The 23,204-nt window shown below is 39.5% G+C and overlaps 1 protein-coding gene across 2 annotated transcripts in view; it reads left to right on the top strand.

Annotated features, from left to right (window-relative positions):
• The first annotated feature begins 9,970 nt into the window (after positions 1 to 9,970).
• The window catches only part of LOC122558995 (FYVE, RhoGEF and PH domain-containing protein 3-like), a 222,232-nt gene continuing 208,998 nt past the window's right edge, over positions 9,971 to 23,204 (top strand). Inside the window, exon 1 of one of the 2 annotated variants that reach the window (XM_043708044.1) lies at positions 9,971 to 10,287. In XM_043708044.1, coding sequence (XP_043563979.1) covers positions 10,134 to 10,287 — 154 coding nt within the window. In that variant the 5' untranslated portion in view covers positions 9,971 to 10,133. The remainder of the gene's footprint in view (positions 10,288 to 23,204) is intronic. The other variant, XM_043708039.1, reaches the window with a different exon arrangement.

Raw genomic sequence — 23,204 nt, 5'->3', positions numbered from 1 at the left:
ATTTGACCACAGATATTTTGTGGGTCTCTGCTAGTTTCACATAATACCAATATGTATGTCAGTAAGATCACATTTAATTCCACTGCAACTGGTGAGTAAAAATTTATTTTTCTGGAGAAACAATTATCTATTGTATATACAGAAGTATTTTTGAAAATTATGTTTCCAAAGTCATAAATTGCTCATGATAGGGACGCTGATACAGTCAATTTGCTTTGTGGTCGGCTGCAGTCTTCAACTTTCCAACATTAAGCTACAGAGCAGGTGATGTTTTAATCTTGTAATGTTTAGGAGTAACTTTGTTGAAATATACAAGCATCAATACAATTATCTCAAACTAGATGCATGGAGTATCACAGCAAAATGCTGTCTACAATAGAGTCCTTATATCTTGAACCATTGAATCATATTGTTGAGCACTTGAGGATCATTAAACAATTGAGACCAGAAATTTCAGCAAATAAAATGTGAACTCGAAACATAATATTCCTTTGGGTGAACATGAAGCATCTCTGTCTGCAAAACAATGAATGTTATAATATTTCATGGTCATGAATTTTCATGCTAAAGCCTTTAGGTAAATGGGATTAGCATTGAATCCCGGAGGCCTGCAGAATTAAAATGATATATCTGAATTTTCACAAAATGTAATTTCATGCTGAACAATAGGAGGACTAGTACCTCTAGTCAGAAACAATTGAGTCTGGTGGAAATTACACTCAAAATGTGAATGGATTATTTGCTGAAAATTAAAAAGTTAATTGTCTGAAATGGCATTATATTCTGGATTTTGCCAGAGTGCTATATTTCACAGCTGGCATCAGATATTTTTCCACAACTTTCACTTCAAAACAATTTTGCATATTAAATGCTGAATGTGTAAGCTGATAACAATGTAGCAAAAGCAACAGGTCTTCTGGGGCCTTAGTAAACAATGGCATCAATATCAAATCTCCTTAACCACTGAGAGTTAGGGATTGATAGAAAAAAGGAAGAGAAAGTGCAGGATTTCAGTTCAAACCTACTAAAGAAATGAAGGAGAAGAAAAGAATTCATAATGTGGCCCAATAGATTGATCAGCAGTCTTCAAATCCTCCTAATTTGCCTATAGCAGGCAGTAAGAATTGGAGAGTTTCCTAGTCAACCATGCACTGGCGCCAGCCATAGATAAATGGGGAAGGTTAGCATCAAGTAAGGCATTTGACTCTAAACCCAGCTGCCTAATCCAAAAAGTTAGTTGACACTAACTGGATCAGAGCTGAAAATGTGTTGCTGGAAAAGCGCAGCAGGTCAGGCAGCATCCAGGGAACAGGAGAATCGACGTTTCGGGCATAAGCCCTTCTTCAGGAACTAACTGGATCAACCAGTATTGTGGTGTACCATGTGAATTAGGAAAGGCTGAATAACGATCTCTAAGCAACGATTAACAACATTCAGGAACATGAATGTTTTTTATAGTTTTTTCTGAGTCAGAGAGGTTGACTGACATTGCAAGTTAGCAAGCATCATGTAATTAAAAAGATGTACTTGTTAACTTCTGCACCTAACTTTCTGTGTTGAGATTATTCTAGCAAGTTCTTAAAGAGAATGAGAAGGCTAAGGCTGAGATGTTATTTGTGGCGAGCAGGATAAATTGACTAGACTTGTGGAGAATTACAACTGACATGGTATCCCCATGTCCCCTAAATTTGTTGGCTGACATGCATATAAATAATTGAGAGTCGTTACCACATTGTTCATTTTCCAGTAAGATCTGACTCAATGTGATGAAAACACAAGAATATAGATGGTGACATTTTTGTATAATTTATCTTTTAAGAGGATGACTTGTTTCCATGGTGATTTTGTTAGATAATTGAAACAAAAATCATAATTATATTTTTAAAAGTTTGTACAACTTTATTGCAATCTTTGTGTCAAATTATGGGAGCAAAATATTTAATCAAACTCATATTGTCACCCAAATTTCATAAAAGAAACCCAATAAATTTCTGTGAGATGCTGAGATAAGTGTTTACACTTACACATCATTAATTTGCTTTTATTTGTGTGATTTGCTGTTTTGGAAAACTCAGAACCTGTAAATTTATTTTTTGAGTTATTTTTCTCCTCTGGTTTTGCTGAATTGCTTATTCATTGCTTTTGTCCTGGGAACAGCTGTTCTGCCTTAAGCAAACCCCATAGTCACTACCTATAATCCTTCTTTGGTGGAACAGATGGCTTGGAGTCTGAGACTCCCTTTCTGCAGCCTATGAGTTATACTGCATTTTCAAGTAGAAGGTCAGTTTCTATCTTGAAGCAAAATTATGCTTTGTAGTAAATGGTTGCTGAGTTCATCATAAGTGCTTATTGTAGTCTCAGCAGATTAAAACTGAATTTATGAAAAAGGCAGAAAATTAGAACCCTACATGAAATTGCCTAAAGCAGTATTTAAAACAATGACATTGTGAAAGGGAACAAGGATTTTATATTAAGGAAAAATAATTAACCTTATATGATAAGTGAGGCCAAAGAGTTATGAATTAGAATATAATTATTTTATGCTGGATAAATCTTAGAGAGTGGAACTTTTGAAAATTTAATAACGTACCTGAGGATGTTTACCAACTTTGAGTAATCACTAAACTGTCTCATTATTTCAAATTTAAAGATGCTGTGGGGAGCCATGTGATTGAATGCTTTACATATGTTATGTACAAGTAAAGATTTGAATATTGGCTGTGAAGGTTTTTTAAAAATCTGTCTTCATCACCAAACTCCTTATTGACTACCATCAATATTCTTATAATATAGTCTTACACATGGACAAAGAGTAAATTTTCTTCACTGTTTGTTTCTCGATGTTTGATTTTCCCTTCGGGCAGGAAGAGAAAAAACAGATATGGATAACTAACATCAAGGCAAAGAAACAGGAGGGTAGAGCCAAAATGGAGTGAAGGAACAAATGTAGGAGAAAGAAGTAATTGGCTCAGCATGGTGAACAAAATGTGTATGTTTCTGGACACAGGGAATTCAAGCATGGCAGAGATCAGAAGAAGCATGCCCTAGTTGTAAACAGAGGACACAATATGAGAGAGTTCAAATTTAACATCTGAGGATCAGTGATGACAAAACGCTAAGTTGATCATAGGATGAAATTAACTTAAAGAATCAATAATGCAGTGCCTACATTCAGAAATTATTTTAAATAATATTTTTTCCTATTACAATAATAGCCTCATTCAAAAATCAATCTGTTGCAGACAAAGGAAGAATATTGATCTTGTACTTAAACTTGTTAAAATTGATTCCGTTATGAAATATATCAACTTAACAGTGCTTTTGAAATACATTTTTGAATGTGGCAGGACAAGCTGATAAGGCTGTAAAAATGTGGGATACTGGGCTTTAAAAATAAAGGCATAGCATTCAAAAGCAAGGAAAATATTTAGGTGTTTTCATAGGGTAGCAATTGGATTTATTATTGTTATCAGTACTAAATGAGGACATCAGTTTCATTGTGGCTATGATAGATCATTGAGAGCGCCCATGCAATCAGTCCCAATCTCATGCTCACTCTACTAGGACTTCAAATTTCTTATTTTCAGGTATATACCTAATTGTCTTTTGAAAATTCACATCAAACCTGCTTCCAGATCCTTTCAGATACTGCAGTGTATTCCAAGTCATAAGCTGTTGTATTAAAAAATTAGCAAATCCCCCTGGATTTTTGTTTTAACAATTGTGTTAACTCTTTGCCACACCCACCCCTCCCCCACCCCGATCAATGAAACCCCTTATCCACAATACCAGATTGGTAAATCTCTATTGCACCTTAAAGGCTTTGACAGCCTTTCTAAACTGTAGTGCCCAGAATGGGACATATTGTGCCAACTGGGGCCTGTTCAGTTTTAAAGGTCTACCATACTTTCCTTGTTTTTGAACGCTGTGCCTTTATTTATAAAGCCCAGTAACCCTCATATTTTTACAGCCTTATCAGCTTGTCCTGTCACATTCAAAAATGCATTTCAAAAGCACTGTTAAGTAGATATATTTAGTGTTTTGAGTAAATATCTAGTATTAAGTATTGCAATAATTTTTAATTGAATTATTTATATTATAGACTGTTGTAACACAAACTAGCACTACATTAATGAATTCCCTTAATCGTATTGTACCTTTGTCAGCTGTGAAATTACCTATTTTGGAACAACAGCAGAAGAATGGAAAATGTCACAATCTAACGATTGGTTTTTTGATAGCTCAATGTCTCAGGGGATGGATGCAGTGGCCTTCTGTCAGACTCTAGTGTATAGATTTAAGTAGTGCAGGCACTCTGGATCATTAGGACAAGGTTTGTGGATTTCCCAGTGCAGATGACCTCCTGTGCACAATATTTTAGCTTGTATAACAATTGACTCTAGTCTCTTGTATTACAACATATAATCAGAACACCTGAGACCACAACCAATATAGTATATCCTGATGTAGTATGGCATTATGATTATATAGACTATTTTACTTATATATGTATTCTTCAGGACACTGTGGTATATATTGTGATAAGCTACACTATAATCATTAGCTACAAAAACTGACTATCTTCTGTATTAGTAAGCTATGATAGCTTTTATTTGCTCTGAGTATTTGGACTCATTGCAAATCTCAGAAATGCATGAATAGAATTAATTATTTTTGGAAATCACTAAAGAATATCTGATCTAAGATCCCACTGCAATCTTCTTCCCTGTATTTTTATTCTTTATTTTCTATTTGTTGTTGTCTTATTTTGCACTGAATATCCAAGCAGAAATCAAGTTCTCATCTAAGCGAGACTACAAATATAGACCAACAAAAAAAATGTCAAGAGTCATCAGATGTTGCCTAAGATTGGCTGATGACTTTTGAGTCCTACATATGAAAAGGTGTTCCTGCTGAACATTTCTATATATCTCAGTGACAAATTGTATATTAACATTTTGTCAGAGTCATTTTGTGTTCTCTTTATGAATTCTAATTATTTATGATGTACATTAAAAGATAATAAAACAATATTCTGGTTAATGTTATTTTTCTAACTAATTGTAATATAAAACAATAATTAGTTCGAACAATACATTTTATTACGGGAACAATGTATCTTTGCCAGGAGCTGAAAGTGGACTATTTATTTGTGACTTTGGACAGCAATAAGAAATCATGCATGATTAAATTTATGCGTCGTGCACTCATGCTTGAAGACTTGAATGAGATGTTTTGCCAACTGTTTTTAACCTTTTAGGAGCTGAAACAAGACCTAAAAATAGAAAGATTCAAACATTTACAGTGTAGATGGAGGCCATTGGCTCATCTTGTTCATGCCAATTGATTATATGTTATTCAATTCAAACCACCACTCGCACCTTGCTTCGACAATTCTCCACCCCCACCCTTCCTAGCTCTTCAAATCATAGAATCCCTACAGTGCAGAAACACACCCATTGAGTCTGCACTGACCCTCTGAAGAGCATCCAACCTAGATCCAACAATCCCATGTTGGGATCATGACCCACTCCCTGACTGACAACACAGAGCAGAGATTGACTTTTCAGTCCAGTCATTTGGGAACACAGTTGTGTCTTTTGAATGAGATATTAAACCAGGAGCATATCTGTCCATCAGATTGACATAAACCATCTTGTGGTAGACATTATTTTCTTCCTTAATCTATCCAAAGTACTTTAGTTCAAAAATCTTACTAATCTTACTGATATGAATATTTTGGATGCATTTGCTTACATACCAACAGTGACTTCACTTCAAAAGTGAAGCACTTCCGTCTCAAGGCTAGCAAACTTTCCAGAACTGAAGGAACGCCTTCAGGTTAACAAGCCTCTATTAATTTTGAATGGACTATTAAATAGTGCTCAGCAGTACATCAAACCCAGAAATGACCAAGCTCGAAGTGATCATAACCAACAACTACAACTTAACACATTTCAATTTGTTGCTTTTGCTAACTCCTTTTTCCCACAAACAATTGAAGTCAGGAACAATCATCAACAAAGCTTAATCTCTATGCTGGCTAAGCCTCATTTAAGATAAATCCATCGATTTTTAAGCATAATGTATCTATCATCTTTACGTATTGTGCGTATCATGTATCTCCTGTGAAGATTTCCCCATGTAAGTCTACAGAGGAAAACCTTGTCAAGTACAAAGGACTAAGTCAGTACGTATTCTGGAATGCTCTGTTTAGGTAATAAAACATTACATAAGTGATAGTATGTGTTTTGTTTTTGCAGATTTTTAAAAAAAACAGTCTCTCCTTTGTTCAATATCGTAGGTATCAAGGAGAAGGTGCTATTACAAATTCTTACCTGTACCTACTACTCATGCCTGTAGAAGCTATCGACACAATCGGAACAATATTTAAGCTTTGATCACTAATAAATTGGAAAAGGCAGCTTCAACTGCACATCATGACTTTTGAAAGATATAATGACTGTCATTATCAGATAGTGATGAGAATGTCCAGCATTGTTAACAGTTCACAGATGAAAGAAAGCCAACATTAAAATGGATAACATACAAGTCAGAATCATTGGCATATGCTCCACTGGGATTCTGTATTGTTTAGAAGTTAAACATTACAGATTTAGGAACCCTGAAATAAAAACAGAAAAATCTGGATATGTTCAGCAGGTAAGGTGTTTTGTGTGGAAAGAAAAACAATGTCAACATTTCAGGTCAATAACCTTTCATAAGAAATCAGTTTTAAAAACTGGGCAAATGTGATGTTGACACATTCACTAACAATTGCTACACAACAGATCTGGCAGTTTCCCCGAGGAAAGCTATCAAAGCACAACTAAAACACTGACATAAGACTACCTGACAAGGTCGAAATTGCCTCGATATGTTCCAATTCACAAAAAAGAACAAACCACGCAATTCCTGCCCCATTAGCAATTTCTCACCAATAACCTGTTTTCTGGTGCTCAGTTTGAGTTCCAGCAGAACTACCTGCCAGCAGATCCTATTGCATCCCTGATCTAGGCATGACTGGGAATTTATCACAAGGGAAGACATGGAGTAAGAACTGCACAACTTACTCTTAGCAAATCAGGGACCTTTGATTTAATATACTTCTGTATATTTTTAAGACCTGGCTTGCTCTTATGGTCTATCACTCCCACTGGGACGTGAGACAGAGAAAGCATGTATTTAGATCTTGTTCCATAACAAGTTTGCTCGTCTGGAGGTTGGTAGCCTATGGCACCCTGCATCAACAATGGCAAGCCTGGAGAGTCTGGAAATCACACTGCTTAATGTAAGTGTATTGGAAAGATTTTGGCCATATTATGAATACATTATGGGGCTCAAACATGAAGGTCCTGACTTAGGGACATGTACACATTGCTACAAGACTTGCATTTATGGTGTATAGAGAGGATGAATTTAAGAAAGAATCATTGCACATCTTGGTTCTACTCAATTATTCGCTCAGCAGATAAATGAAGAGGATTCAATATTTTTAACTTAATTTCAAGTTAAAATGAATTGGTGCAGCAATTTTCCCAGGGCTTCAAAAGATGTGATTATAAGATTTTGTGTAGAGGTATCTATCCTCAGTTTCAAAAAGAAGTCAATGTATTGTTTCTTAGCATAATAATACACATTCCACAATATGTGGAGGATTATATAAAAAGCCTAGCTTGCTGTAATATAATCTTGCAAATACAAATATTTAATTATGGGCTGAAAGTGAGAGAGAGAGCAAGGGTCTACAACAGAATTTGAAAAGTGCTGGTAATTCCGGTACTTGGATGACATATCTTGAATATTTCAATTCAAAACAAACAATGTATGATTTCAAGAAGAAGTTGGATAAATGGTCTATGAATACAGGGGAAAAACAGTGATTCCTGTTGAAGGGCTTTTGCCCGAAATGTTGATTTTCCTGCTCCTCGGATGCTGCCTGACCTGCTGTACTTTTACAGCACCACACTTGACAAAAAGCAGGAACAGGCTATTGAGTTGGATGATCAGCATGATCATAGTGACTTGTAGAGCAGACTTGGAGGGGAAAATAGCCCACCTCTGCTCCTATTTTCCTACTTTTTGCTATGCTTTTAAGCGCAAAAGAATATATTGTACATTTTCAGCCTGTTTTCTCTAAAATCTGAATTTGATCAAAGTCTTCAGGATGTTAATAGGAAAAATCAGGATGGATAAAGATAAACTATTTCCATTGGTTGGGAATTCTAGAATTAGAGGGCACAGTCAGAGAATTAAGGCCAGACAGTTCATGAGAGATGTTAGGAAGCACTTCTACACGCAATGATAATAGATATTTGGAACTGTCTTCAACAAAAGGCTGTGGATGCTGGATCAGTTATTAATTTTAAATCTGAGAATGATAAGTGTTTGTTCAGCGAAGGTTTCAAGGAATATGGGTCAAAGGCGGATATATGGCATGAGGCCACAGATTAACCGTGGTCACATTTAATGGCAGAACATGCTTGAGGGGCTGAATAGCCTACTACTATTTCTATGTGTTCTAATCTTTCCAAGTACTCCCATGATTAATTGTTGCATGACTACAGAAATTATCATGAAACATTGGCTTGTAGCGTCAATTTTTGCCTATTTTTATTCTGTTAAACTCCAACAGGTGCAGGCTATAAAGCACATCAGAGCAGAAAGGCTGGGGCCTACCAGGGTCACCACCTTCTCTTCACAATAATATCATGTATGTATATAACACTTTGCAGGCCCATCAACAAAAAAAAAGCAGCTCAGTTGGTAACAAAGGCAAAGGAAGTCATCATTGACTGCAATAAATGTTTAGAGAGTTAGTGAATTATTACCACAAAGTGTACTTTATGGAGAGCATGGTCATCAAAAAAGCTCTGGACTCCATTAAAAAAAATCTGCCTATCATGGCTCAAATTGAGATTGAACTCAGTTTAGCAAATCTAATGACTCAGTTGCCATCTGCAAAGCTCTGGAGGATATATCACCTACTTATTAGGCACAAAGAACGGGCATCCTGTGATATCTGCTTGAAATACTCTCTCTGATAAAGGAAGAGGGCAGTAACCCTGGACATGTATGATGCAAATATTGTGACTCTTTCAGGCAACAAGGGTGATTTGCAATTACAACAACAATCTATGTACGTGCCTGCTGAGCAATGTGGGAACAATATTCTCATGTATTGCCCTTGTCAGATGGCATATCCTGGCTATCCTATCTACTCTGAAGGAGGCAGAGTGTGAAACAAAGGGATTGTTTTCCTGCCCATAGGTTTATGGGTGGGGACAACTGCAGTGCATATGTTCACATCAAGTAACAAAGATACCAAAGCAAGAGGAAACTCGCAAGCAGAATCTCCCATGGACTAGTGCTAAGAGACAAAAGACTTCTTCAGACTGTCAAAATATGAGTCACTACCTAGGTCATCCTGATTAAGATCAAGATTTGCTTAACTGAGAGCCAAGGTAGGTCAGCGGACACAGGGCAGATGGTTGAGTTGTTCTTGGTGAGAACTGACAGAGGAGCTGGATAAACCTAAGACCATGGAGGGCCGGAGATTTGAGGTCAGTCAGAGAGACGTTGGAATTGTCAAGACAAAAAGTAACAAAGGTGAGCAGATCATTGGAGATAGGACTGAGACCGGATGAATTGATGAGGGTGGAATTGGAAGTCTGAATGTCAGTATGGATATGAGGTTAGAAACTTATCTCTCAGTCCCATGTGAAGACAAATATGGTTCATCTCAATGCCCATGAAAAGAAGATATCTAGGGAGATGGAGAGGACAGTAAATAATAATAGTAATATTATTCAGAACTTTATTATAATTAAACAGTTAAAACATTTTGTCAAAAACTAGCAGAAGTGTTGCTTCTTGCAAAAGCCTGGAAGGGGCGATCTGCTTCAGTACCACTTGAAGGGTGCGCGCCTTGGGATGAACTTCTCGCGCACGAGCATTCCGGCGCGTGCTCGAACCTAGCAACTTCTCTGACCAGAACAAGAGGAGCAGCTCCCTGACAGAGTGACAGGGCTAAGGAGGGAGGGAGAGAGAGAGGCAGGAATAACGGGAGCAGGGAAAGAAAGTGGTGCTGCAAACTGGCGAGTGGGAGGTGTCAACATAGGAGCAAGGGGGGAATGCAGTTGACCAGAGCCGGAAAAGCGGCAGTTTGCCAGGGCTTGGATTCCGGAGTGAGCCCAGTGACGGAGCCGCAGCTCCAGAGGGAGGCGGCTCGCCCCGGGGACACGGTGAACGGCAATATGAGAGAGCGGAGCAGAGCCACCGCCACCGGTAAGTCCGGCAGTGGGAGACTGCCCAACTGGGGCAGCTCCTCGGCTTATCCACTTTGGGAGTCTTCACTGCAAACTCTCAGCACTTGTGTTTCACGGGAAAACCGAAGATAGAAAAGTTATGTATAAGTTTTATTGTCTTCGTACGAGCTAGAGTGCTGTCATAACTTTGAATAATGTGTTGAAGTATAGAGATCGATTTATTACTTCTGCCAATATCGGGAGCGCGCGCCACTGTAAGCTTTAATTCATCATACTTGATGTGTATGTTCTTTTAACATGATGTCTTGGAGGTTGGTCTGATTAAATAAATCCAAGTTTTAATCTGTTTTATAACTAGTTTTATTAGTTAAAGCTGCATTTTGACATCTGAATATCAATAACATACTATTTGGCCAGATGAAAGTTAAGAACGAAAGTGTTTGTGCTTTGTGCATAAGTAATTCAACTTTACATTTTGTTCCTGCTGGGGAAAAAATGTCTCTTTAACGTGTCTCCTGCGGTGTTGCCACAACGCAGGGTTTTGTAAGAACAATCAAAGAAAAGCAGAATGCCAGAGATTTGAAATAAAAAAATACAGTACGCGAGAGAAACTCAGCAGGAAACACAGTGAATGATTCAGTGCAGTGTAACTCTTCCCCGATTGTTTGATCTTCCTCTGTATTTGGAGGTTGCTAGCAAAGCGTTTGTTACCCAACCCTAGCTTCCCAAGAAGTTTGATATAACTGAATAACTTGCTCGGTTGTGTTATTTGGTGTGGGTTTGGAATCACTCTCCAAGCTGCCTGAGAATGTTTCGTTCCTCGTGGAGCTTAGTGAACCAGTCGATGTTTCTGTTGAAATTCTCTAGAAAACAAACAAAAAACAGAATTCTCATTCTTAAACTGCTTTGGTGCGTTTCGGATTGTCATCTTTGGATTATAGTCCTATATCAGTCACTATACTCGAGTCTGCTTTTTGGTGGGAGCTGGAGTTGTGGAATTTGGTAACATCCTTAAGGCACGGGATTGTAGGAATACCAAACCGGGATCTGGGATCACATGGAGAATGGCTGTGACATGTGGAAATGTTGAAAGTTGTGTGTTTAGGAATAATAGGGAAACAAGGCATACATTTTTAAGTTGTTGAACTCTTGGTATCTAAGTGTGGATGGATGGAGGGATAGGGATAGTAAACAAAAACTAACATCATTGTGAAGAAGGGGAAATATGGCAAATTTAATCCGAATTGCTTTGGACCCCCCACCCTCAGTTGCTTTGAGCCTTGGCTATTGCCTTCCACATCATCATAAACTGCTTGAAACATTGTTGGAAAATCATGAGTTCAAGAACACAGAAATACAAAATCTAGTGTATGTATGTTTATGCATTCTTTATTAAGCAGACAATCTATAAACAATAATTACTTGTTTAAATGATTTGAGAGGTTTTGAACCACACTTATAGTACTATTGCATTCTTATAAACAAAGAAATCATGAATACTTGTGTTTTTCTTCCCAAGTGTTTCTTTTCATGAATGCTGATATCACCCCCTCTATTCATTTGAAGTAGAGTCTGGAAGAATTCAATTTCACTTCTTTGCAAGTCGTATGTAGGAGGTAAAAGCAGGAAGAAAGGCACAAACTCTTACCTTTTACATCCAGTTGATGGACAGACTCTATGTGGCAACTCCGTGAAACACAACACAAACTCAAAATGTACAGATATGGTTAGCAGCTCTGGACAACTACCCTGAAATGTTTAAGGAGGAAAAGCTGGTTGCAGCTCAGCCAGTTGAGATAGTTTGAGACTGAAATAAAACCTTAAGTAAAGATGTTGAAAGTCACACAAACAGGCAACTATATCATACTGTTGGTAAATATCCTGAAATGTGTTATTTTAAACCAATTTCATTTGTCATTAGGATGAGAATGTTGCTGGTAAAGTGTTGTCCACCCTTAGTTACCTTAAGAATCTGGAGGTGAGCCACTTTCTGACTCAGCAATAATGGTGGTTTGGTAATGTAACTCTGAGCCAAGATGATATGAGATTTGAAGGAGAACTTTATAAATTGTGCTGTCTTTGTCCTTCTAGGTGGTCGAGGTTGTGAGCTTGGAATGTGCTGAAGGAAGGATTCTCAGCAAATTGCATTTTCTTGATGGTAGACACTGCTGGCAATGTAAAGGAAGTGAATATTAAAGGTGGAAGATGCAATGCTGATCACTGAGTAGTATTGATCGTCTTGAGTGTTGTCAGAGTTGCATTCAGCCAGGCAAGTGGATAGTATTAGATTTCTGACCCATTTCTTGTGTATTTTACTCGGGTTATGGGGGATCAAGAGGTGACTTATTGCAGAACTTTCAATCTGCACTTGCAGACACAGGAAATAAGTAGTTAGTTCAGTTAATTTTGTGGTAAATGTTAATGTCCTGTATATTGATCATGGGAGATTCAGTGGCAATGCCATTGAACATCAAGATGGATGTTTGGCTTCTGCCTAGTAGAAAATGATCATTGCCTACTACTTATTAAACGGTGGCTGAGTGTTAGCATTGCCTCACAGCGCCAGGGACACAGGTTTGATTCCACTCTTGAGCAGTTGTCTGTGTGGAGTTTGCAAATTCTCCTGTGTCTGCGTGGGTTTCTGCCAGGTGCTCCAGTTTCCTCCCACAATCCAAAGATGTGCAGGATAGGTAGATTGGCCATGCTAAATTGGCCATAGTGGCCAGGGATGTGTAGCATAAATGGAGTAGCCATAGGAAATGCAGGGTTACAGGGATAGGGTAGGGGTTCGGACTGGGTGGGATGCAGTTTGGAGGGTTGTTGTGGACCCCTTGGGCCGACTGGCCTGCTTCCACACCATAGGGGTTCTGTGATTCTGTGAAACGATGGATAAATCTTGCCGCATAAAGACACTGACAGCTTCAGTATCTGCAGAGGTACAAGTGGTCATGAAATTCCCCATAACTGACCTTATTTTAGAGGGAAGATCATTAGTAAAGCAGTTGAAGTAGTAGTTTGGACCTATGGCACGATGCTGAGGAACTCCTACAGTGATATGCAGTAGATGAACTGATTAACTTCCAACAACACAATTGGATCATTTTGTGCTTGATTAGTTACAACCAGTGGAAAATGTTTCACTGATTATCCTTGATTTCAGTTTTGAAAGGGCTTTTTGATGGCATGTTTGGTTAAATGCTCCATTGATGTTGAGGACAGTCACTCCCTCCTTACCACTGGAGTTTTAACTCTTTTTTTTGTTTGAACTAAATCTTTTAATAAGGTTTGAGCTGAGCGATCATTGCAGAATCCAAACCAAGTATCAATGAGCAGGCTCTTGCTGAGTAAGAGTTGTTTGATGGCATTGCTGGTGATACCTTCCATCTCTTTGACAATAGACTGATGTGGTAATTGGCTGGATTGGAACTATTCTGTATTTGTGGTGTAGGTAGTAATTCTAAATTTGCTGGGTCAGCCAAAATGAGAAGAAAACATATGAAGCCTGCCCAATTGAAAAGCCAATTGTTCCAATGATGACTTCCTATTTTCTGAAGGGATATGTGAGTTTAAATTAACTGTTGTAACTCAGCAGGAGATGGACTGAACAGTGACTGTCAGCAAGACAAAGTGCAATTGATCACAGGGTTGTGCTGCATAGATATCATAAGGTCACTTGGATAGTACCAAAACTGCATAGAGGTAGTCTATATGAGCAGACTCGTCTGGGGCCAAGGTATATTAAAGCCTGGAGATAAGTCTCCTTCCAGAGAAAACAAGCAAATGCCTTAATGGGTGAAAGGTAAACCAACTGGTAGATATGACATACATGGCCTGTTTAACAGTGGTCATCTAATGAATTGCTGAAGACTGTGCAGTGCCAAAGATTGATCATGCAGGCTACATACAGAGAGTGGAATATGAGAGAATATGCCAGCTAGCAGGAACAGGAGTTGTCTGATCAATGACAGGAGGTTGGCATGGTGTGGGCTGATCACTTGTTTCAGTCTGACTCTCAGACAAGTTTGCATAAACTGGGTCATGTGATTGTAAGCATTGTACAGGTAAGCTTGTGAGGTATTACTATTATTGCAGTATTTTGTACTGTAGAGAGATAGTGATTCGTTGCCGCATTTCCTATTCTGGGAATGATTCACAGGTTTAATATGATAGAGGAAACCCACCTTGTAGTCTAATGAATGCTAAACAAAATGTAGTTTATTGCATAAAAGCAGCCAGGCACAAGTTACATCGGAATGATAGACTTTGATAGAGACTGAGGGAGACTTCAATGACAGATTTTACACTTTTGAAATCTAAAAAAATCTATGTGAATTCGGTGTTGCTTGATGCATGCCTACGATTAACCCTTCTGGATTAGAGGTGCTGGAAAAGCACAGCAGTTCAGGCAGCATCCGAGGAGCAGTAAAATTGATGTTTCGGGCAAAAGCCCTACTCTATGCTACTTTCTCCCCACCCCCATCCTCCTCTCATTTATCTCTCCACTCTTCAGGCACTCTGCCTGTATTCCTGATGAAGGGCTTTTGCCCGAAACGTCGATTTTACTGCTCCTCGGATGCTGCCTGAACTTTTCCAGCACCACTAATCCCGAATCTGGTTTCCAGCATCTGCAGTCATTGATTTTACCTACGATTAACCCTTACAGATCCCTCCAGTCTTGTGCAACATCTCCCTCCAAGTTTTCCCCATTATTAACATAATAGACTTGTGAATGTAGTTGTGTTTAATATTACACCATATCCCAACCCCTAAGTCTCTGATTTCACAAATTAGGCATTTTAGATGTTTTGCTATTTTCCCAGAATGTATTCTGTTCAGACTTGGAAGACTGATAGACCTCTGGGTGGAAGACTGTTGCCTTTGATTCTGTTCTTGATAGAGTGAGGACTGTAAATCCTTTTAAATAGGAAGACCTTTTATAATTTGGATTTACATCACTAAGGCTTAATTTCTGCAAAAATGGGACATTGCTCCGTTTTAATATCTAAAGGGCCTATATTTTGACATTTTTTTCAACAAGGATCGCTGTCCTGTTTAACCACATATGGTTTTTTCCCCAGCATTCTGGATCTCAACATTCTTTGTTCCAAGGAGTAATATGCATCATATCCTCAATCTGTGTAGGCAGATTTTAATTTCTCTCAACCTGCCAGCAAATTTGTGTTAAAGTGCAAAGGTTCTTCTTTAACCTAATCATTAGGTTGGAAGCATTTATTTACACATAGAGATTACATTTCTGGTCAAACCAACCTGTTCCCTTCCTCAGTTGAACAACTGAGGTTTGCTTCTTCCTTATCATGATCCCAGTGGTTGTTACTGATGATTATTCCAGGGAAGATAGAGGAATTTTGCTTGAACTTGCATCTCTCTAGCATCTGACATCAGGCTCAAGTCTGTTACCACTATGTCCAGAAAATTGTTCAACGAGATCTGATTGTTCTTGTGCACCAGTTGCTGAAAGTAAGTATACAGGTGCAGCAGATTGTAAAGAAGGCAAACTATATGTTGACCTTCATTACGAGAGGCTTCGAGTACAGGATAGAGGATGTCTTGCCACAGTTATATATGCAGTTTTGGCCTCTATATCTAAATCATAGAATCCTTACATGTAGGCATCTGAAGAAGACCATTTGGCCCATCTGACCTTCCAAAGAACATCCCAACCAGAGCCAGATATTTAACACCGTCTAACCACTTAACCTGCACATCTTGAGACTGTAGGAAGAAACTGGAGTGCCTGGAGGAAACTCTCTCAGACACAGGGAGAGTATGTAAACTCCACACAGTCGCGAAGTTGGAATCAAATCCAGGTCACTGGCACTGTAAGGCCGGAGTGCTAACTATTGTGCCACCATTTCACCCATAGGAAGCATGTTGCTGTAGAAGGATTGATACTTGGGATGCCTGGACTTATGTATGAAGAGAGATTGACTTGGTTAGGATTGTATTCACCGAAGTTCAAAAAAATGGGGGAGGAGATCTTGTAGAAGCCTATAAATCTCTAACAGGAGCAAAATCAGCAATTGCTGGAAAATCTCAACACTGTGGCAGCATCTGTGGAGAGAAAGCAGAGTTAATGTTTCAGATCCAATGACCCTTCAGAATTGGCAATCCTGCTCTATTAAGCAGGAGAAAGAAAATAGATCATCATTGGTACTGAATTTATGTTTAACAGAAAGAAATGGAAATTGTATTTTAAGACCAATCTCAACCCAAGTCTTGGGATAGGAGCAAAAAGTGATATTAGCTGGGGATGTTTAAAGAAGGTCCACAAACAAAGTTGTTTTATTTTGAGAAGAGGTCTAGATTGGAGCATACTTGGTACACTTAGTCATCTGTCGTCAGATCTTGTTATATCATGTGAAGGCTTTGCATTTTTTTTTGCCAATGTCCAACTGTATCCTTAATCACTTTTTACTGCCCTTCACTTCAAAATAAGGTCAAGCGTTGTATCTTAGTGCATCCCTCTACTTTTCCATTTTACCCACCATGCTCCCCTGACTTAGCTCCCATTTTGCTCATCCAAAATTCTGCCTGTTTGTCTGACTAATCTTTTAGGTGTCCCTTCTGTCTTTACCTCCCCATTGGCAGGCGTATATTCAGCTATGGAGGGCACATGTTGACAATTCTGGAACTTCTCCCACTGATCCCTCTCCTTCCCTCCAATTCTTTTTATTTCGACCCAACTTATGAACATAGATTTGTGACATTTTGTTTGTACATCTATTTTTAACTGATTAAGCCTATCTGTTATCCCTTGGGATGTTTTCTATGCTAAAGACATTATACAAATGCCATTTTCATTGTTATGCATTGGACATGGTCAATTGCAATTTGTACACCCTCTTATCCTAAGTTTGAAACACTCAGCTTCTTAAAAGAAATTCTGATCATTGAAGTCTGGCAACTAAATCTCATAACTGGGGCTTGTTAGGCATGAGTTTGCAGTTCACCAGTCTGGAAAGGAAGTGACTTTATTTCTGGAATAAGTTGTTCATTTCCACATCCCTTTCTTTTCCTTTTATTTAAGTGGTCTTTTTTAGCAGTGGTTTCCCTGCAGGAAAATGCTTTAAAAAGCTTTTGGATTTTTTTTAAACTTATATTAACTCTTGGTCATTGCATTTTTGTACATCTTGAAGTTAGCTGGCGATCTCTCTTACCTGAGAAATACAGACCACCATGAGCTTTCACATAGAATACTAAAATACCAAGATGACCAGTAGTCGGTGGGGGAAGTGAGTGAGGCAACATGTGGAACCCTACCCAGCCTCTAGCAGCTAATTTTGTTGTCATTGAAACTTGCCATTTGTTCTGACCAGAATTACAATTAGCTGAGAAAAATCTCAGTATTTTAGATTCAGGGTCTGTTTTTCAGGAGAGGGGTGATTCCATACAAAGTATTTAGTAATTCATAGTGGCACAGTGGCTCGGTGGTTAGCACTGCTGCCTCACAGCACCAGGGTCCCAGGTTCAATTCCAGCCTTGGGTGACTGTCTGTGTGGAGTTTGCACATTCTCCCTGTGTCTGCATGGGTTTCCTCCGGGTGCTCCGGTTTCGCCCACAGTCCAAAGATGTGCAGGTCAGGTGAATTGGCCATGCTAAATTGCCCATAGTGTTAGGTGCATTAGTCAGAGGGAGGTGGGTCTGGGTGAGTTACTCTTCGGAGGGTCGGTGTGGACTGGTTGGGCCGAAGGACCTGTTTCCACACTGTACGGAATCTCTTTTATAAAAAAAAGTAGAGTCATCAAGTCATACAGCATGGAAACAGAGCCTTTAGTCCAAATAGTTCATGCCCCAAACTTAACTAGTCTCATTTGCCTGCATTTGGCCCATAACCCTCCGAGCCTTTCCTATTCATGTACTTATCCAAATGCCATTTAAACATTGCAACTGTACCTGCAACCAGCACTTCCTCTGGAAGTTCATTCCACACAAGAATCACTTTTTGTAAAAAAAAAAGAATTTGCCCCTCATGTACTTTTAAAACTTTCTCCTCTAACCTTAAAAGTATGCCCTCTAGTTTTGAACTCCTCTATCCTGGGGAAAGACCCTTGCTATTTACCTTATCTATGCCCCTCATTATTCTGTAAATCTCTATCTCAATCTCCTACGTTCCAATGAATTAAGTCCTATCCTATTTTTAGAATTCAAATGCTCCATTCCCAGAAAAATCTTGGTAAATCTTTTCTGAACCCTCTCCAATTTTATGATATCCTTCATATCCAGTTCTAGTCACCCTGCTATATAGGACTCTAGAAGAGGCCTCACCACTGTCCAATACAAGCTCAACGTGACGTCCCAACTCCAATACTCAAAGGTCTGATCGACTAAGACAAGTGTGCCAGATACATTCTTAACCATCTGGTCTCCCTGTGATGCAAATTTCAAAGAATTATGGACCTGATGCCCTAGGTCTGTCTCTTCTGCAACACTACCCAGGGTCATACTATTAATTGTGTAAGTTCTACCCTGTTTGTTTAACTAAAATGCACTATCTTAGATGATTCCAAATTAAACTATATCTGCCACTTCACAGCCCATTGACCAATTGATCAAGATCTCTTTGTAGTCTTTTATAACTTTTTCACAGTCCACTATACCACCAATTTTGGTGATATCTGCAAACTTACTAACCATGCCTCTTAAATTTTAATCCAAATCATTTATATAAATGACAAACAAAAATGGATCTCCATGGAACACTGCTGATCACATGCCTCCAATCTGAAAAATAACCCTTCACCACCCTCTGTCTCCCATCATTTAAGTTAATTTTGTATCCAATTCGCAAGTTCACCCTGAATTCTGTGTGATCTAACTTTACGAATTAGTTGCGGAACCTTGTCAAGACTTCACTAAAATCCATGCAAACAGCGTCTACCGTTCTGCTCTCATCAATCTTTTTCAGTCACTTCCTCAAAGAAAAATCAATCAAATTTGTCAGGCACGATTTCCCTCGCACAAAACCATGCTGACTATCCCTAATCAGTCCTCGCCTTTCCAAATGCATGTAAATCCTATCTTTCAGAATTACCTCCAACAGCCTACTCACCACTGATATAAAGCTCGCAGGTCTATAGTTCCAAGCTTCTCCTTATAGCCTGCCTTAAATAAAGGCACAACATTCGCCACCCTCCAGCACTCCAGCACTTCACCCATGCTTAAAAATGAAACAAATATTTCTGCTAGGGGCCCTGCAATTTCTTTCCTAACTTCCCACAACATCCTGAGGTACACTTGAAGTAGATTTTCTTTGCATGATAGTCTTGGACCATCTTGTTTCTCAGAAAGTTGCTCGTCACATCTAGTGGTGAAATGAAGCCTTGTAACCATCTGATTAGATGTGTCGGCTCTGCCATGTGTCATCTAGCTTTGACAGGTCATAGACCAGTATGTACGCAAACCACTTTTTATCTTAAGAGTTTGAGTAGATGGCCTTACTGTGTTTGAAACTAAAAGAATTTAACTGCAAATTGTTATGAAAATTGTGGATGAACTGAGTGAAGCTCAATTATAGAGCTGTGCTTTAAACTAAAATTTCATCAGCCACTATTAGATATTCTACCGAGAGATGCAGGACAATTCAAATATGTCGTTCTGAATTTAAAAATCTCACGACCAGGTTATAGTCCAACAGGTTTAATTGGAAGCACTAGCTTTCGGAGTGCTGCTCCTTCATCAGGTGATTGTGGAGTATATTCTACAACCACCTGATGAAGGAGCGATGCTCCAAAAGCTATTGCTTCCAATTAAACCTGTTGGACTATAACCTGGTCTTGTGCGAGTTTTAACTTTGTACACCCCAATGCAACACTGGCATCTCCACATGTGGTTCTGCATGATTGCTAAATGAATGTTTTGCTTTGAATATCATGATGTTAAAGGGCAGAACTGAAGAGTAGTCTGAGTTCAGAATGTGCTTTTGTAATTGTCACATTGGTATTTTAACCAAATATTGTCTAAACAAAATTAGCACACGAACAGTAAGCTTGAATCTATATCTGAGGTTAGCTCTGCATCTGCAGCAACTGAAAACATTAGGCACGTAACCACTGAAAATAGTGACTGACCTTTCAGTGCTGTGTAGTTCATGTTGCTTGGGAATTGAATCCCACAAGCATGTTAACAATAGAATAATTTGTCAAACTAATTTCAGGAAGTGCTTATTCTGTAGAGTAAAACATTTGTATGTTGCAACAAAATGCTTCTTCCTAATGATCAATTTTTGTGTACTAATTACTACTTTTTAGTCTTGTTTGTATTGATTACGTTTGAGTAATTTTCAATGTGGAAAACGGACTTATTGTTATTAAATTATGAAATACTCCAAAAGTTCACTTGGCTGCTGCATTTATTACAAATTATGGTGTCTGTCTGAGAGCGTTTACGTAATTGACAATAATGACTTTCAATTGCTAAGAACTTTTTGAAAGGAGGAACAAATTTTCTCGTCTGTACTTCCTTAGACATACTGCAGTTATAATGTAGAAAGGTACTTTATAACGGGGATCTAAGATAGCAGCGGACCGAATGGTCTGTTGTGCTGAGCTCTGTTTCATACCCCCTGGCAAGGTGGATTTTCAGCCCCCCTTCCCCACCCTCGTTAACCACCTGAAGGAGAAAAATCGATGATATAAAGTTACTGAACATCTGGAGCTGCTAGAATTGTGATTTGGCAGCTCTAAGATCAGGATGAAGTTGAATAAAGGAAAAGGGGTGAAAGGAGTACAGCAAGCGGGGCAATCCCTTACTGTGTCGGTGGTACTCCTAGCCATTGCTCAAAATCCCAGGGTGGCTCCTTTGGATTTAATGGGGCAGCAGCATTTACTCTCTGAGTTTGCCAAAATTCAAGAAAAGATTGAAGCAGCGATGGAGCCAATAGCTGCCATGCTGAAAAAGTCAAACACTGGATGAAAGAGTAGAAGCGGTGGGGCAGAGGACCGTAGCATCGGGGACTGTGGTGGAGGTCTCAGGAGGAAGGATCCGAACATTGGAAGACCAGGTTTGGGTCCTTCAGGAACAAGTGGATTACCTGGAAAGCAATAGTGTATGATAAACCTTATGGTTCGTGGGTCTCCCAGATGGTGAGGACCTCGTTGGATTCCTGGAAAAGTGACTCCCAAGGTTCCTGGGGCTGGAGTTGGAGTTGGGTCTGGTGAGTATTGAGCGGGCCCACTGGATTCCAATGCCCAGGTCTGGGCTGGATCCGCACCCCCACCTGGTCCTAGTGCAACTCCAGCATTAAAAAGTAAAACAGTTAGTGATTGAAACATCAAGAAGACTGGGAAGAGATTCACAGGCTTTAAGATATAAAGGCTAAGAATAATGTTTTTTTCAAGACTTCTCAGGAACCATAATTAAGAAGAGAAAGGTTTTTGATGAAGTTAAGAGAAAATTAAGGGACCTGAACATTCAGTATTCCTTGAGGTACCCAGCCGTGTTGCGTTTCGCTCACGGAGGGACAGTACATAATTTTGATTCAGCAGAAAAGACCAAGGACTTTGTGAACTCTTTGAAATAAAGTAGTCTGGCTATGGGGTGGTGGTGGTGGGGGGGGGGAAACACCTGTTATGGCCCATGGTACAGTTGACTTTTTCTGCCCCTTCCCCCCCCCCCTCCCTTTTTTGTGGTTATCGATTTTATAGCTTTTGTACTGCCTTGGTGTAAAACCTGGTTTACTTATCAGTGGTTGGTTATTGTCTTTTTTTTGCTGCTGTCCTTTTTTTTTGGATTGGGGGTGGCTATATCTGTGGTTAAGATGAATGGAGAAGAGGTGGGGGGGGGAGGGAAAAAAGAGAGTGGGTGTCCATTGTTAACTCTCAGAATGTAAATAACATGTTTCCTTTATCTGTGCATTGCCTGGGACTAGGGCATGGCTTCAGCTGGAAGGAGCTGGGATGGTCACAAGGATTGGGAAGATTGCCCCCTATGGGCAAGGGGGGAGGTCTGGAGTTAATTGGGGTTTATTTGGGTATTTGTTTAAGTCCAATGTAGTGATTTAGTTTTTTAGTTGTGGTAGTTTTTCTAGGAATAGTTTTTATACTTAATGTCTTTTTTGCTGCCCACACCTCGTAGGCTGCTGCTTCTTGGGAAAGCACGGGCTGCCCTGGCTAGTGATTCATTCAGGTGGTGCACCTGGAATTTAAAAGGAAGCTATTTCCCCCATTAAACAAAAGAAGGCGCTGTCAAGCCTTAGGATGGAAAAGGTGGACATCGCACTGCAGCAAGAGACACATTTAACTGATAAGATATATCTGAAGCTGCAGCAGGAGGGTTATGGTAGGTATTCTTCTCCTCCTTTAGCTCCAAGAGTAGAGGAGTGGCTATACTGGTAAAAGGAAAGTCCCATTCCAGGTAACTCAGCAAATCAAGGACTAACACGCTGCAAAACGTGTCAGATTGTGGACATAGATACCACTATTATGCGTGGGAACACCTCCCACCATGTACATGGCAGGTACTCATGTGACTCAGCCAACATTGTCTATCTTATACGTTGCAGCCAGGGATGCCCAGAGGCATGGTACATTGGGGAAACCGAGCAAAGGCTATGACAATGGGCACCGCACAACAATCAACAGACAGGAGGGTTCCCTCCCAGTTGGGGAACACTTCAGTGGTACAGAACATTCAGTCTCGGACCTTTGGGTGACCATCCTCCAAGGTGGACTTCGGGACAGGCGGCAGAGGAAAGTGGCTGAGCAGAGGCTGATAGCTAAGTTCGGTACCCATAAAGAGGGCCTCAGCCGGGACCTTGGGTTCATGTCACATTACAGGTGATCACCATTGCACTACACACACACACACACACACAGCTATTCCTACGCGCGCACACACGCACACATGCTCACGGACACAGATACACACAGATACGCACACAGACACCCACACACACCCTTATAGACACACACACTCCCA

The sequence above is a fragment of the Chiloscyllium plagiosum genome, chromosome 18, assembly GCF_004010195.1.
Source record: "Chiloscyllium plagiosum isolate BGI_BamShark_2017 chromosome 18, ASM401019v2, whole genome shotgun sequence".
NCBI lineage: Eukaryota > Metazoa > Chordata > Chondrichthyes > Orectolobiformes > Hemiscylliidae > Chiloscyllium > Chiloscyllium plagiosum.
The sequence above is the reverse complement of the archived record's forward strand: the minus strand, read 5'-3'. Positions and strand labels throughout refer to the sequence as shown.